This window comes from Triturus cristatus, chromosome 1_2, assembly GCF_964204655.1.
Source record: "Triturus cristatus chromosome 1_2, aTriCri1.1, whole genome shotgun sequence".
Lineage (NCBI taxonomy): Eukaryota > Metazoa > Chordata > Amphibia > Caudata > Salamandridae > Triturus > Triturus cristatus.
Window position 1 is genome coordinate 441,175,537 of NC_140580.1, and position 18,155 is coordinate 441,193,691.

Here is an 18,155-nt window from a genome sequence, read left to right on the forward strand (position 1 = left end):
GTGGTGACAGTAACAATTTGACCCGAAACTAAACAGGCACATTAGTCTTTAATAGTGCTTGAGCCCGAAAAAGCCTTTGACCATAATGAATGGTCATTTCTTTGGGTAGAGATGGCATGACTAAGCTGCCCATCACAGCTCATGAGCTGGGTCAAAGAAATAACCAATATATTTCAATTTGAAGCATCAGTATTGGTAAATGCATGTACTTGCATCTCAACTTAGGACTGGTAGGGGGATATACCGAGGTTGCTCACTTTCTCCATTGCTGCTTACACTCTACAAAGATTGACCATGATAGATGATATGCTTTAAAGTGGGCAACAAAGTGGTTGTGGTGCATACCAAATCCAATTAATAAAGAAACGTGGGAACGTTAACGCATACTGTTGTCTGCATTTCAAAATATGCAACACTACTGCACCCTATGGGATTAGTATCTATTTCCACTAAAGTGCAATTGTGGTCTTGCGTTGTAGAAAATCCTCAATACCTCATTCCTATGTGATGGGAATTATGCAGTCGCTAGAATACTCATTAGCCACCTTCCCAAAATTATGTAGGTACTGGGTTTTAATATTTGGGAGATGACTAGGCCTGAGTCTGCAACCTGTTGCGGTTACCATCAAGCTTGCAGTAAGCCAAGAAGATATACGGCTTCATTTACCTAGGAATGATGGTGGCAAGAACTGGTGTTGCTTGCAGCTGGAAGATTCAGTTACTAATATATCCCACCATACAGTATGAAGAAATGTGCGAGACTTTTTATGCAGAATTAGTTGTCATTTAATTGTATGCCCCTTAACAACAAGAATGAGATAACATCTACACAACAAACAAAAAAACAACACACTACAGAAATTAACAAGAATGAGATAACATCTATACAACATCATAAAAACCAACACACTACAGAAATTAACAACAAGAATGAGATAACATCTACGCAACAAAATCAAAACCAACACACTTCAGAAATATTTTATCATTGTCTTAAAATATAGCAAGAAATGGCACATTAGGAAATTAATCTTACTTCTGCAGGGACTTTAAACTTGTCAACCACTTTTATCTCAAAGAACATTTTGATTCCAGACTTTATCAGTTCGTGTTCGGTTACTGGGAAGTCACTAAAGTGGAATTCGTACAGGTCCTGGGCAGCGGGATCCGGCAATTCTTCCTTCTGCAAAATATACATATAAAGAAGGGTCAAATGAGCCATGCAGCAATACTGACCTGCAATGTTAACTTACTTTCTTTAAAGCATGAAACATCCAATGAATGTACTGTAATATGAGTATCAAATAATGAATGAATTAATTAATTAATTAATTATGAAGGCCATAGTCTGATAAAGAGAGTACACATGAATACACAGGGCCTTTTTAGAGGTTCTCAAATACGACATTCTGTCACAAATGTGGCAGACATCTTGCCCACCGTATTACAAGCACATAATAGACTATGAGTCTGATTTAGAGTGTGGCAGAGGGTACTGCTTCACAAATGTGATGGATATTCCGTCCGCCTTATTCCAAGCGTCATATCATACAAGGCACTTGTAAAGGGAAATGGGCTATCCATCACATTTGTGACAAAGTAACCTGTTCACCAACTTCTAAATCAGCCCTTGTGCCACTTGTAATACGACAGAGAGGACACCCACCACGTTTGTGACAAAGTATAACAGCCATCAAACCGTAAATAAGGCCCGTAGTCTGTTTAACAGAATACAAATTACACCTCTAAAATCAGTATAAAGTTAATCTTGAATTTAGGGCCAGATATACGACCTTGCCAATTTGCGAGTCACAAATTGCGCTCACTTGCGAGTCGCAATTTGCCATGTACAACAGTGTCTGAGACGCTGTTTGCGATTCGCAATGGGTCATAAATTGCATGCCTCATCAATATTCATGAGGCACTCGCAATTTGTGACCCCATTGGGAATGTCTGGCCCTTCCAGGAATGGTCGCCTGCTGGGCTCAGCAGACCTCCATGTCTGGGACTGCTTTTAAATAAAGCAGTTTTTTTAAACATGCAGCCCGGTTTCCTTAAAGGAAAACTGGATGCAGTTAAAAAAAAATAATGAAACGTTTTCGTTTAATTTTTTAAGGGCAGGTATTGGTCCCTGGGACCACGGCCTGCCCCCCAAAAAATATTTCCAACTGCATTTGCAAAGGTGAAGGGGTCCCCTGGTGACCCCTTCCCATTTGCGTGTGCTTTACCACCAACTGCGAGTGTTTTGCAACCGCAATTGCAGTCGCAAAAAATTCTTACATGGACTGCGGGGACGCAATTAGGAAGGGAAGGCCCCTTCCTAATAGTGAGTCGCAAATGTGGGCCATTTACAAACACTATTTTGTGAGTCGCAAAATAGGATTTGTATATGGCCCACATGATTTTTGTATGCGCAAACGGGCCGCAAACTGGTTTGTTCATGCAAAATAGGGTCGTACATCTGGCCCCAAATGCAGTAAAAGTGTTAACTTGTAATAAGGCTCAGTCAGAAATGTTGACTACATTCATGTCCATGAATAGGCATTGAAAATTTAAAGTTACATGTTTAAGTACTGCAAATATCATTAAGACGCCTTATTGATCTAAATAGATAGATAGATAGATAGATAGATAGATAGATAGATAGATAGATAGATAGATAGATAGATAGATAGATAGATAGATAGATAGATAGATAATGTGGAAAACAAACTCAAGCACTCAAGCATGAATGCTATTGTTAAACTTTTACCAATATCTTAATGAGTTCTTGTTCTTCACAGTCAACAATCTCTTTCTTCAGTTTCTCTTTTGTTTTCTAAAAAGACAGAAGTAAAATTATTAATACTTTATTTAAAAAAAGATATATCACTATCATGCTGCGAGCGAAGTGAACTGAACACACACACATACATACATACATACTCACTTTTTTCATCCATTTCTGTTTTCCACAGCTGCCCTACCCTTTTCTCCAGTGTGTGAACATGACAGTATAAGAGGGCTCTGCCCTCTAATAATTATGATTCAGTTTCTTCTCTATTAACCCTGGTGGCTCTCCTTTGTGTTTGCTACCTTTGGGTGTGCTGTACACCATAACATGTTTCTGTTCTGTTGCTGCACTCATATCAGATCTTGGTACCCGTTACACTGTGTTTATCAGCTGGTGGGCAGATGTCACATCTAGGTGGACCTTTCATTGTGGTTGTTCTGCTACCACACTCATGTTATTATGGGGTGGGTCATACGCTGTGACATGGACTAGTGTTACTGTGCTGACATTCTATCGGAATGGGCCTTACTTGTGGTTTTCTGCTATTGTTGACACAGCACAATGGGACTGTCTTATGTTGGGATTTTTCTCCTCTTGTAATGGAGTGGGCGTACATTAAAATTATGATTCGGTGCTCTGCTTTACTCGCATTTCAGTGAGGGGAGCCTTATATCATCATTGCTCTGGTGTGCACTCATGTTACACCTGGCTGGACTTTACATTGTGATTGTTTGGCTGTTGCCTTCATATTAGATCTGGTGGACCTTGCATTGAGATTCTTCTGTTGTTGTAGTAGTCCTGTCGTAACTGAATGTTCTGCTGTTTGGTCACGTTGCCACGGTTTGGGGCTTGCATTAGGAATTGGTGTCTGTACATTATTTTTGCTCTCTCATGGTATCTGGGTGAATCAAACATTATACTTGTTCATTGTTATGCTTTCTTTGCATCTAGGTCAGCCTGCCATTGTTGAATGTGCCTGATATTGCACTCTTCTGTCATCTGGAAGTTGTTTAAGGTACGACATTCTATGGTATGTCTGTAAGTCCAGGCACATGTGCAAACCAAGCCCACGCATCTACTGGTGCAGTCCAGTGTGCCTAATTATCAAGCGTCATCTGGTTCAAAGACTGACCGTATAGTTAGAGAACATCTCTGGTACTATGTGAAGACCAGTGTGATGCTCTGGATGATCATATGGTGGAATTATGGAGCTCTTTTTTGCTCACGCATCATCCAGATATAGGTATGTCTAGCCAAAAGATCACTGTACAAGATTTGGACATCAGCTCAGGTCTTCACATAGAATATTGCGTTTCTCCGACGTGGGCCATCGAGCATCCATGTGGGCTCCGTCCAGCATTGGATCAGATCGGTTGGGCACTGAGGGGCCACAGGGGTAACAGACGTATATATAGAAATAGTAGGTAACAATTTCAAAATGATCAACCCCACAAGCAGTCAGAGATCTCTCAAACTGGTGTAGTGTCGACGCTTCAACAGGAAACAGAAGACTGTGCTTGGAAAGGTCTGGGTTCATGGCCGGACTGAGGAACAGAAAGCAGCCCTGGCAAGAAAACTCAAACTAGTATCGCTCCCTTTCCTTTTATCCATTCTCAGTCTGTCTTTCTTTCCTTTCTCTTGTCTCCCTCTCTAATCTCTCTCTCTAATCTCTCTCTCTCTCTCTCTCTCTCTCCCTCTCTCTCTTTCTCTCACTCAGTCAATCCTTCCTCCTTCTCTCTTGATGCCTCCTGTGCCTGCCTGCTGCAGTTAATCTCGGGAAACTGTGGAAAGTGACAAAGGCACCAGCAGCGGCCCTGTGCTTTCAAAACCAGCCTCCAGCAGCTCCAGAAATGCCCAATGCTTAAAAGACCAGGCCATCCCTATAAGGGAACTACACAGGAGATCGTACATCCAACTGACCATGACAGTGCCAGACAATTCCCCAAATCATACCAGGTGGGGGGTGCCATGTGATTATTGGTTTGGTTACCTATGCTTCCAGCTGGCAAAAATGCATCAATGCTCAGGGGCATAGCTTTGGAGGGGGGGTCTTTGGGGTGTTACACCCCCCTAATAAATGTATTATTTAGTAAATAGTTGGGCACAGGAGCTGTCAGTTGGGTATGGTAAGGTGTCTGTCAGATTTCAACTGGGATTTTGTAAATACTCACTCAGACAAAAACACACACTCGCCCTCCTGTTTGTAAGGTCTCATAACATGGTTATTTTACAAATAAGCCCCCCTCATGCGCTGCTTCTCATGTAATAGTTAACATGATATGCCAGAGTGATTGTCGGGAAATCTGAAGCTTCCACCCCTCCAGTGTTACTGACCAAGCTACGGCCCTGTCGGGGCTATGTTGGTTGTGTTGATGGGCTCTCTGGCTTCCTTGTATCACCTGTGTTGGGGGACTGAGCAATTGTGTCCATATTACTCACTGTATTAACTTGATAAAGTCTGCCATGTTTTTGTTGATCCCCCTGAACAGACCAATGTGCAACAGTTGACATTGAGCAGGGCATTCCCCACTCACCCAATTCAGAACACATATGCCTTTAGCAAGCCATCAGACTGTTTCCAACAATATTTGGAGACATGAAGTGTGACAGAAACATGCAGTAGAACACATTAGATTGAACACTCCACATGCACACAAACCAGCACACATGTTTAATAGATGGCTGGCTTGTCACTGCCATTTCTACTTGTCAACAAAACTAACCACACAAACATATAACAGAATATATCACAAGAAAACACTATATATTTCCAATACAGAACCGATATATCTGAGAACAGTACTTGCCAATAAAACACACCAAAAGTAAATATATTCGACAAAACTCTCCTCTTAAATGCAATCCATCTCAGAAAGGTCATAGAATTGGCTATTGAGAGGTTCTTCATAATATTACCCTTCAACGACACACGCAAACCAGCTCATATACATAACATGTTTATTTGTAAAGCGCATGTTCATCCCCTGGGGCACCTTCGTGCTGAATAACAGATGTTTATTGTTACCTAACTCAATGGTACCCAATCCATCAACCTTGGAAAGATAAAAATCTGAATGGACTTGCTGGAATTTAATCCTGTGATCGTGAGATCAGACAGGTTCTTGGAGTGGTTGCATTAGTCCACTAAGCCTGCAGACCCGGCTATATAAAGCACACTTGAGATATACCAGATAGATAGCTACCAAGGATGGCATTATGTCACAGCATGTAGAAAGCAGTGCAGAGCTCAGTATATTTGTATCTGCAAGCAGGGCCGGACTGGCTGTAGCGGGCACCGGGCATTTACCCAGTAGGCCAGAGGGGTGGGAGCTGGTTTTGTGCCTGTGGGGGCCTGTTTTGTCACTGGGGGCTGCCCCCACTCCCAGGACCAGTCGAGCAACAATCTGGCAGGGCTGGTTGCTGTTCCCAGTCCGGCCCTGTCTGCAAGGCTAAAGCCATATGTCTTAGGTAAGATCCGCACAGGCAACTGGTGAAGCTATGTGGACACATTTTCTCTCTGACACAAAAATCGTACACCCGCTGTCCTATGGTTTTTACATTGCCACGAGCGATCCATCAAAACCATATATAATCATTTGAATGTCAAACCGAAACTCAACCTCATATCAAAGCACACAGTATGACACATGGAAATGAACACCCTACACATATTACCACAAGATGTTTCAGATTCCAGACCAGTGTAGGGGTGGTCTGGAAGTCAACTCAATCTGCTTCACTACCAGACCATCCAGGCCATAATCTCCAGCTACCCAAGCCAGACTGTATACTATACAATTGCCAATACCATTACATAAAGTATTTGTTGCTTACCAAAATTGTCTGGATTTCATGAGGAGAGCACTTTGATTGGTACATCAGCATTTCCTGAGCAATGTCTTTTCGGTTTTCAATTTTATTCATTTTGTCATAAGTATCAGTGTTCAGCACCGACCATCCAAGAAACTGGGTGAGTGCCTATAGGGAAACATATGGAAGCAAAAATTTCAAAGATTCTCTTGGGCATCACTTTTTACCATGATCGTTGGTTATTTGAATAGCTGGGGGCAGATTTACAAGTCCTTGCGACACTTTTGCGCCTCCGTTGCATCACTTTTGTGATGCAGCAGCGGCATAAAAAATGCAGCCAATTTATAACATGACTCATCGAGGGCGATGCGTCACGCTGTAAAGCCCTGCGTCACATAATACCTGCATCAGATATAATATATGCAGGGTGGGAGTTCCCACTCAGGAAAGCCTTGTAAAAGCAACGCAGTGACTGCGTCACTTCTAGGTCGCCACTGCTACAAAACCTTACGCCTGCTTGAAGCAGGGGTAAGGAGTGAAGCAGTGTAGTGGGAATAGGCCCCAAAATGCATTGCTGGAGTTGCGTCGTGCTTGCAACACTAGTCCAGCAATGCGTGACTTTTGCCCCGAAAGATGCGTCACAATTTCTGACGCATCTGTCAATCCTTGCGCCATGGTCCGCCGTATTCTAAATACGGCGTATCCAAGGTGGCACAAGGGTTTCTCAGGGTGGCGCAGGGAAAGCGACGCATCTCTACAGATGCATCACTTTTTTTGTAAATCTGGCCCCTGGTGCTTGCCCCTGCGCAAGCATGCATGACTCTACATAAAGAATCAAGGTTTCAAGCAAATTGAGATTTGTACCATTCATTTTCTGAAACTTGAGACTAAAGAGATTTCAAGAGGTCTGGCGTGTGATCTTCAGCCAGTTCTGGCATGCTAGTTTACCTCACTCACATTCTGGTACTGGCCCTTTTACCATTATGAATGGCAAGTAACATAATGCAAACTGGATGAGCTACTCAGAACTGACACAGAACATCTCACGTCTCAGACAACACATCTGAGCATCCTTAATAGTAGGCTCCACTTACATTCCCCTGGATCCTGTGCCAAGTAGATTGCTCCTTCTAAGATGGCTGCCTGTCAGCTTCTTACCTATAACACTCGAGATGGTTGATACCAGTGAAAGAGGATGGGGAGTGGTCTATTTTCAAACAAGATAAGATAAGCTTCACAATTTAAATGACTTTAACGAGAACAGATTTTTAATGATTCAACCCAACTTGAAGCATGCAAGCTCTCCTCAACAAAAAGTTTACAACAGGAGTTTCACACAATTTCAAACTCTTCTTGCTGTATGTTCTGTGAAATTCTGGGGGTGTGCTGATGTGTAGATTGTTTCGTCTGCATGTTTGTTCCATTCTATTGTTCTGTTTTTATGGATTACGTTAACTGTGGATTAACACCGCATTTTATATTCAGCCTTTGGTGCTTGGCGGACTACTGAGAAACATTGTTCACTGTATTGTGAAATAAAACCAGCTTTACATATTTCTGTTCAATTCAGATAAGATTAAGCTTTTAAATGTCATGATTGACGACAGTTCAAAAGTAGGAGAATTGAAGGCAAGATGTATCTAGCACTAGGGAATATACATATTTTAGGCTTGGAGAATCAGGTAAAACTCAGTATTATTCTTGGACTTGGGCAGAAACCACAAGCCCCGAAGGAGACAGAAAAGGATCGATTTGAAACTATTATGAAAGAGCACAAGAGATGCTCATGCAATACTGGAAGAATTTCAATATATGATCAAATTGAGGATGGGGCTATTCTTATAAGGCATAAAATGTGTAGTATTCCCATTAGCATTAGGGGGGCTGTCAACCACTACCTATGGTTGACAACTATGTGAAGAAAAGGTGATAACCTATTGAGTTCTAATTATCACTTAGCCCTGTGATCATGACCCATAAAAAAGGATGGAGAGAGTAGACTCTGTGTTTATTTGTGCACTCTAAATAACGATCAAAGATCAAGAATATCTTGTTCTATGTATTCTTTAAAAATAGAAGTGGACGTTTTTAGAATCGGATGTTCGATGTTGCTATATCATCCCTATATCTAAATGGCACTTCCTGGGCACCCCATCTCCCTCCACAGCTTTCTGAGAAGAACCAAAAGGGCTGTTTTTTTAGTAAAAGTGGGACATCTCTTTCTCTCTCTGAGCAAACGTCTGCCCATGTAGGCCTACTCATTTCCATCTGAGCTTCACACAAAAACCCTGCTGTGATTGGAGCAAGAGGTCTTTCGTTCCTCCCTTTTTCCCTTGTGACAATTTCCTGCAAGTGCTTGCCAGGAAGGTGCAGCTAATCAGCTTTGGTAGATTTAACCCTTAGTCCTTCCTCCGCCCGAAGAAGGCTGATTTCTCAAGATGGATCTATTTTTCCAAGGGGAAGTTTAAACAGCTAGTTGGACAGCAGAGCAAATAACTGTCTCAGGAGGTCAGCTCAAAGAATAAATTACATTAATGCTGCTTCAGGGAAATATGACGGAATATTAACCGTCACACCACTTTCAGAAATGGGCACTACGTTTGCTTCTTCCATGACTTAGGAAGCCTAACGTTGGTTGTAAATTGAGAGAAACGTGTTTGAGTTCTGCGACATATCAATCCCACAGTACTGGAAAATATCTGACGGGGCTATGGTTTTGTCCTGGTATCTTTCCTAACGTGAGTAAATCAAATGCTCTCTTGACGTTAAAATCCTCCTAGAGGTACTTCACTCATTCCTTACCGATGCCCAATTTGATCCATCTCTATCTGAGGAAATTTGTCATCTACTTCTAGGAATGCCTGCTCTGGACCAGAGGTTAACTTTTAATTGATTATTAACGCAATTAATTATACTAAGCATATTACTTCCAAAATTTTAGCCTCACTTTTGCCTTTCCATTATTTAGGCAAAGAGAACCAAAACGTATGATTATCGGTCTCCTTCGCTGCTTCTCATCCACCTCCTTCTTGACAAATAATTTTTCTTTGCTTTGAGTAGGGCTTTATATGACTTTAATCTCCTGAGGCGGAAGCCGGGAGAAACGCTTGCTAGTTTTAACATTTGGGTGTAATATTACTGTGTTTTTAACTCACCATTCATTCTCCCTGGGCATCCCCGAGCAGCGGACTCCAGCGCTGCCGCGGGCTACTATTTTTGCGTGCCGCCATTTCCCCGGAGCACACAGGCCACGCCCACTACCGTCAGGCCACGCCCCCCACACTAAGGTCACTTAAGGCGCGCTGAGTTACGAGCGCGATCAGAGGACTTTAATCTCCTGAGGCGGAAGCCGGGAGAAACGCTTGCTAGTTTTAACATTTGGGTGTAATATTACTGTGTTTTTAACTCACCATTCATTCTCCCTGGGCATCCCCGAGCAGCGGACTCCAGCGCTGCCGCGGGCTACTATTTTTGCTTGCCGCCATTTCCCTGAAGCACACAGGCCACGCCCACTACCGTCAGGCCACGCCCCCCCCGCACTAAGGTCACTTAAGGCGCGCTGAGTTACGAGCGCGATCAGAGGACTTCACTCTCCTGAGGCGGAAGCCGGGAGAAACACTTGCTAGTTTTAACATTTGGGTGTAATATTACTGTGTTTTTAACTCACCATTCATTCTCCCTGGGCATCCCCGAGCAGCGGACTCCAGCGCTGCCGTGGGCTACTATTTTTGCGTGCCGCCATTTCCCCGGAGCACACAGGCCACGCCCACTACCGTCAGGCCACGCCCCGCTTATTATAAAATATGTGCATCTCCCGGACGCGCAGCGGGCGCGCCGTCTGCGCGCCGAAGGCGCGCCAAAGGCAAGCCCGTCTGCGCCCGTCCGCGCCTGGACAGGGCCGAGGGCCATGCCCCCTACATCCCAGCCACAATATGCCATGCATTATAGCGCGGAAGCTCTGCTTAGTATGAGGTCTTTGAGAACTGATTGTCGCTCGCACCTCTATCATGCCACGGAGCTTCCAGTGATCTGTCCAAGGTGCAAACAAACCCCCAAACCTACTCAGGTTCGGGATGTGAAGCAGGATTACTGTATGTTTTTGCTAAATTGCAGGTCCTTGCCAAAACATAGGGTGGAAATTGCCCTTTTGTTAGAGGAACGCATGCCAGATGCAGTTTTTGTCACTGAAACGTGGCTTGCGTCGGACTCTGATCCTGTCTTAGTGACAGCCCTCCCTCCAGGCTTCCAAATTACTCGGCTGGACCGTCCTGAAGGGAGAGGAGGAGGCCTAGCCATTATATATAAAGAGCAATTCCACTATCGAGTAATTTCTGAAGTAATTCCAGAATGCGAGAGCTTAGCATTCAGTCTGGAATTTTCCCCTAACAACTGCTTCTCAGGTACGGTCATATATCGCCCCCCGGGACCCCTAAACAGTTTCACAATCTTCTTCCGTCGATTGTGGCTGAACGGGTTAGCACTGCCTCTAATTATACTCTGCTAGGGGACTTTAATTTTCATTTTGATTCTACTCTGGACCGCACTGCTATGACACTTGTAGACGATCTAGCTGCACTACAATTAGTCCAACAAGTGAAAACACCTATTCACATCAAGGGCCACTTACTGGACCCTGTGTTCAGTAACTGTACAGACCTTGTGGCCGGGTTGCCTATTTCCCTCCCTTGGACTGACCATCTACTTGTGCCTTTTACCTGGACCACATTCAAGCCACTCCCCTCTACACCCACTGTAAGGAATGCCAGATCTTGGGCGCGGCTACCCGTCGATGCCTGGGCAAGTAGATTAGCGATTGACCAGCCCTCCTACAATGAGGACCCATGCTTGGCCAATCAGGAATATGAAGACTGGATCACACAATCCCTTGAAGCCACTCTCCCCTTGGGTAAAATCACGTTGAAACGTTCTCATAAGACGGCCCCCTGGTATTCAGAGGCACTTAGGGAAAAGAAACGCCACTGCAGGAAAATAGAAAGACGGTGGCGTTTAGACTACTCCTTGGAGGAAAAAGCCCGGTATAGAGAGGCAATTAAAATCTATAAAACCGAGGTTAAAGTTGCCCAATCTACATACTTTTCTGATAAAATCATACAAGCCAAGTCCAAGCCTAAGGAAATTTTTCAAATATTGAAAAATCTTACGAAACTTCCCTCTTCTAGTATGCATCAGGACATAACAACAGCCCACTGCAATGACTTGGCAGAATTTTTCCACCAGAAAGTTAATAAAATCTATTCATCTTTCCCCTCTATAGCAATGGCTCCCATAGCTCAGGGCCAGACAAATTTGGGGGATACTCCATCTCAATCCTTGATAACATTGAATCACTTTCCACCACTAGACCCTGAATCTTTGGATTCCATAGCCCGCAAGTTAAAATCTGGGTCTCCGTGTGATCCAGCACCTCCAGAAGTTATGATGTTGGCATCCCAGGTTATCCTACCGACCATCATGGACCTCCTGAATGCCTCCATCATCTCTGGTACTGTTCCTCCTGCCTGGAAGCGGGCCATGGTTCGGGCTTTGCTAAAAAAAACTAATCTGGACCCTACTGATTTCAGTAACTACCGGCCGATTTCTCTACTCCCATGGGTGAGCAAAATTCTCGAGAGATACATCAACCTCCATCTGGTGAATTTTCTCGAGAACAACCAGCTGTTAGACGCCACCCAGACGGGTTTCAGACCCAGACATGGAACAGAGACTGCCCTACTGGCAGTCACTGAGGAAACCAGAAAAATCTTGGATCAAGGGGGAGCAGTGGCAGTGATCCTCCTTGATCTAAGTGCGGCATTCGATACGGTCAGCCACGACACCCTGCTGAGCCGCCTCTCGAGTGTCGGAATAGTTGATGGAGCATGGCTATGGCTCAAATCCTTTTTGAGTGACAGATCCTTCCAAGTTTTTGATGGAGAAACAGTATCCACGAGCAGACCTTTGAGGTGCGGAGTCCCACAGGGCTCCTCCTTAAGCCCCGCGCTTTTTAACATCTACATGAGACCACTGGCTGAGATTGTCCGTCCGTATGGGGTTAAAATAATTTCTTACGCGGACGACACCCAGTTAGTGGTCTCCTTTGCGCAGGAGGCTGGTCTGTCATCTTCAGGTGGGCTAACAAAATGCTTAGAGGAGGTAAAGGGATGGATGACTTCCTCCTCCCTTAAGCTCAATGGGGACAAAACTGAGCTGATGCTCCTGGGTCCAACAAATCCCACCTTTTTCATCTCCTTGTGGCCCTCTTGTTTAGGTGCGCCCCCTATACCTAAGGACAATATTAAGAGCCTTGGGGTCTGGCTTGATAAAACCCTCTCATTTAATACCCAGGCTACTAAACTCACGGCTACCTGCTTCGGACTTCTTAGGATGTTGAAGAAAGTCCTCCTTCTTCTACCTGTGGAGGCAAAGCAGGTGGCCATTCAAGGCTTGATTCAGTCCCGTTTGGACTTTAATAATGTCCTTTATCTCGGTGCCCCGGAATACACCTTGCGCAAACTACAGATAGTCCAGAATTGTGCGGCTCGCACACTGCTCCAGCTGCCGCGCAGACAGTCAGCCAAACCTGGACTGAGCAGGCTGCATTGGCTTCCAGTGCGACAAAGAATCACCTTCAAGGCCATGTGTATTTCTCACCAGGCCTTTTGGGACACAGGACCGATGATTGTCCGGGACCTAGTAAAACAGTACCAACCCAGCAGAGACCTCCGCTCTAGCCAGGCATGTGTGGCCATAGTCCCCAGAATAAAAAAGGTAAGAGCTGGCGGCAGGACGTTCGCCTACAATGCCGCCAAGACATGGAATTCCCTCCTTTTTTATCTTAGGTCCAACTCTAACCTCTCCTCTTTTCGAAAACAGCTGAAGACTTTTTTGTTTAATGCCCCTCATTAACTTCCCGCTATTCTTTTTCCTTCCTCTGGCAAGCAACTCACTCTGGCCTCTAGCACTTGGACGCCTCTGGGCAGCAACCGCGCTATATACATTTACGTTTCATTTCATTTCATTTCTGAACTTGCTTTGTGTTAAGAGGGGGAGGCCTTCATTTGGTTGCCTCTCGCATTTCATTGCTGGACCAGTGGGCTACATGCTGCACTGGTGCAATACTCTCCTGTGTGACTCATTTGGAGAGGTTGAAGGAAGCTATGACTCTATGAATTCCTTAAATCCTTCAACCAAGTTGACTTCTTTACCAGTGCCAACAGAGTATCCTTTCCTATCATGGTTCCACAAAGGTATTACAGAATCCCTGTGTCCCTGTTTGATTCATAAATGTTTTCTTGGAGTTTTGGTCGCTGTATCACGATTGTCATTTCTCAAGTAAAATTAATCACATAGGCAGAAAGTGATTGCCTTGTATAATTTCCCCTTCTCTTTAAAAATCATAGCCTTCTCTCAGGCTGGGTGAACCGGAACACTTGTGTTTTTTCCTCTGCGGCCCTGGTTGGAGGCAGGCATAAGCCCCTAGATAGACTTCTGCAGTGCCCTGTTAATGTGTGTGACACTGGAAGTAAGATAGTGAAATTGTTGGAGTGTTAACAGCCAAGGAGAGCAGGTGGACCTAGCGCTTTATTTGAGCAGGAGGTTGCAGGTGGGGTTCACCTGCACTTATTTGTGCGGACTGGCACTCATTTGTTTCTCAACATACTTTGATCTAGAGCAAGAGAAAGAAAAACACAAAGGGAGAAACGAAGGATGAAGAGAAAACGGAAACAGAGACAAAGAGAGAAAGCAGGTATCTGGTGATGGATTAAAGAGACATAAGATGGAATCAATATTGAACAGCCTTTGCATTCAGTGCCTGACCCTTGATAGCTCTGCAGCAGGCTTCTGAGCAAAACTTTGGACCTAGACAACACTTACTGTTTTACAAATTAAGTTCTGGGTGGACAATTGCTGGACCACAATAAATGTTCTGAACCTCAGACTCCAGAGATGACATTCTCCACTCTGAAACTGTGCAGTGATGGTAGATACCTCACATGTCTTTCTAAGGATTTTAGTAAGATCCCTAAGGCTGAAGTCCAATGGATGCCTTAGTGGGGTCGGGGAAGCTGATGACGTAACAAAGAGGTAAAAGGAGAAACCTGCCAGAATCACAGATATACAGGATTTAATGAGCAATGCCTGGCAGATGTATTTTGGGACATGTCACTGTTGTGCTCGAGGAGTACCTCCAGGGCAAGGGAATGTCAATAGTGTGGTATTCTCTGTATAGAATGTTATCACTCGTGTGGGGTTCCACGTACCACTGGTAACGGGGTGGGATTGGAGTTATGTGCGTCTTGGACGTGGTTGTCTAAGCTGTTCTTTCTTACCTGGAATAAACCTATTTGGAAACCTGATTTGGCTACCTCGCTGCTTACTTCACATTGGCGACGATCGGGATTAAGGGAGAACAGCGTTCACTGGAAGGTACCAAGACAATTTTTTTTTTTTTTTTTGTCAATTAAAGTGCGTGTATGATTTCACACGCACCGGCAGCTGATCAAATAACTGTGCTTTGATTGCACCTGAGGCCGAATTACTGACTCTGAGTCAAGTTTCCCGGATGTATTGCGGATAAAGAGACCATCAGCTTTTCATGGTGCTCGTTTTTAAACCAAGAAGTCTTTCATCGCTCGTATCCAGTCTAGCGGATCTAACTGTGGTGAAGACCGTGGTTTGTGAGGGCGCTTACAGCTGGAATTCGGATTAACGGAGTTTCAACATACATACATTTTATCACACTTTATTTACGGATCGTCAAAAGTAAACAACTCACGTTCAACGGAGTTTGGAATGCCATGGTTCGGTCCCCGCGCCTCCGCATCTCCACGATCTTTGTTAAATGACGACGAACAACGCTGAGAGCACACATAACACGCTGAGAGCGTGATTTCATCACACGTTTGGCGGCCATATTCAGGGAAATACTCAACCACTAGCGCGTTTCAATACAGCTAGTCAACAACGGCTATTCAATGGAAAAGGAAAGGCGAGCACTAACTTTGGTGATTCGCACACCACTTATGTAAAGAAGAAATTCTTCTGTTTTTTTTTCTTCTTCCTAAATTTATCTTCTTATTGTTATTTGTATTGGTTTGCTCTACTTTGTGTCATATGTCATAGGGAAACATTTTTATTCAGAGTGTGGAATAATATTTTACAAATTCATTTAAATATCCACAATAATTTTAAAATTCAACTGCATTTTCAGTGTAAGAGGATTACTTTAAATTTAACATGTCAAACATTTCTGCTCCCCCACATTTCTTACCTTCTGCTGGCGAGCCAAAAATGGAATGGGACCTATGGTATCCCATGTTCATAGCCTATGTAGAAGTTCTGGAAGAGGATGGTTGTACTCCCAAAAGAAAACTAGACCTTTTGAGACACTGTTTAGGGGGTCAAGGTATTAAAGAGTTTGACAACTTACCTCCCTTGGAGAGCGCAGAAGGAGTAAATGTTTTCGAAGTCGCAGTAAAAAAAATGAGCATTAGATTTGGAAAAAAAACCAATGTTGTAATGGAAAGATTTAAATTTTATTCCCGCGCACAAAAAGAAGATGAGTCTATTGAAACTTATGTATCTGCCCTACGCTCATTAGCAGGCTCATGTGCATTTGATACTATCAATTATGAGCAAGTGTTAAGGGATCAAATAATGATGAAAACAAAAAGTAAGAAAATACAAGAACGGTTGTGGTTAGGAACTGAGTCGTCATTAACTGCTGTAGTGAATATTGCCAAAGGCATCGAACAATCGGAAAAATTTGTTAGTGAAATTAGGGGCCAGGCTCCAATATGTAATATTAAGGTACAAGATCCTGTAGTTGAGGTATCACTTGTTAAAAACCAAGTTACAACTAAAAGGCCACAGTTTGGGCCTCATGTAGGTAGCATACCAGTTACCACTTCTAAAATACCGAACGATACCGAATCGGTATTTTAGAAGTGGTAACTCGTATGTAGGTAATGAGTCGGTATTTTTTACCGATTCGTTACAATTCGGTAATGAGGCATACCTTCCCATTGATGGGAAGGTATGCCTCATTACCGAATCGGTAAATACCGATTCGGTAATGGGGGGAACACATGAAAGGGTGGCAGGGTGTCACATTGACACCCTGTTGCACCCCTGATTCGGCCATGTGTGCACATGTGGCACACATACATGCCCTAAGGGCATGTATGTATGCCACATTGCACACTGCTACGCGCGTAAAAATGCTTAAACACATACATTAATTATTTACCACCAACTATAAGTTGGTGGTAAATACCGACTCTTAAACACACCCACACACTCCCCCTACATCTCGATTTTGGCTTCGGAATTTACCGAATCGGTAAAATTACCGATTCGGAAAAGTTACCGATTCGGTAACATTACCGATTCGGTATTATTACCGATTCGGTAATTTTACCGATTCGGTAAATTCCGAAGCCAAAACTTGTCCCCCTACATACCAATAGCCAAAATACCGGTCGGTAACGGTATAATTACCGAAAATCGGCCGTTACCGACCGGTATTTGGCTACCTACATGAGGCCCTTTGTCAACAGAAAGGAGTTTAGTTTTAAAGATAATAAGCCTAATAGAAGAAATCCTATCATATGTTACAGATGTGGCAGCTTTGACCATGTGGGCAACTACAAAGGATGTCCTGCGTGGAGTAAAATTTGTATCAAGTGTAAGAAAGCAGGTCATTTCGGGAAAATGTGTAGGTCAATGCAAAAAATTAATTGTGTAACATATGATGAAGAAGACATTTCCACAGACTTCAATGAATTTAATTGCATCTCTTGTGTGACTGGGAGTAGTTGCAAGGGTTTTCCATCTGGCACAATATTTATTGATGGCAAAGAAGTGCTAATGATGATCGATTCTTGTGCATGGTACTCTATCATTGGTATGGAGCTATTTAAAAAATTGTGGGACAAAAAGCAATTATTGTCTCCGGTTATCAAACCGGGTAGCTATTCAGGACACAAAATAGACCTGGAGGGTTTTATTTGGGCAGACTTTGAATTTAAAGGGAAAAAAACCAAGGGTTAATTATATGTTGCGAGCAAGGGGGTATCCATTTTGGGATGGCCACATCAACAAGAGTTGGGGATCAAGTTGGATCCTAATGCCTCGCCACCTGTATACAGCATTTTGGCAGAGGATGAAGCATTTGTTCAAACCATAAAAAGTTTGTATCCTAAAGTATTTCAAGATACTCTTGGAGAATACACAAATTTCAAACACAAGATTATCCTGAAAGACTCAGCACTGCCCGTAAGACACAGAGTACGTAATGTACCTTTGGCCTACCGCACTAAATTGAAGGACATATTGGTTGATTTGGTGTCAAGAAACGTCATTGAACCAATTGAATCTTCCCCTTGGGTTTCTCCGGTGGTTCTTTCCCTCAAAAGCAATGGTGATTTACGCTTGTGTGTCGATTTACGCAGTCTAAACAAAGAGATCTGGATCGATAGACACCCATTGCCAAACATACATGAGATGATCTCAACACTCTCAGGTGCGTGTGTGTTTTCCACTGTAGATTTGGCAAGTGCGTATCATCAGA

At 43.6% G+C, this 18,155-nt stretch overlaps 1 protein-coding gene across 2 annotated transcripts in view; it reads right to left on the reverse strand.

The window, feature by feature from the left end:
• PDE6C (phosphodiesterase 6C) overlaps nt 1-18,155 on the reverse strand; it is a 294,405-nt gene that overhangs the window by 158,546 nt on the left and 117,704 nt on the right. For both annotated transcript variants that reach the window (XM_085614976.1, XM_085614975.1), the window contains exons 10-12: nt 6,608-6,751; nt 2,753-2,818; nt 1,037-1,183 (exon numbers count right to left, since the gene is read on the reverse strand). In XM_085614976.1, the coding sequence (XP_085471102.1) occupies nt 1,037-1,183; nt 2,753-2,818; nt 6,608-6,751 (357 nt within the window). The remainder of the gene's footprint in view (nt 1-1,036; nt 1,184-2,752; nt 2,819-6,607; nt 6,752-18,155) is intronic.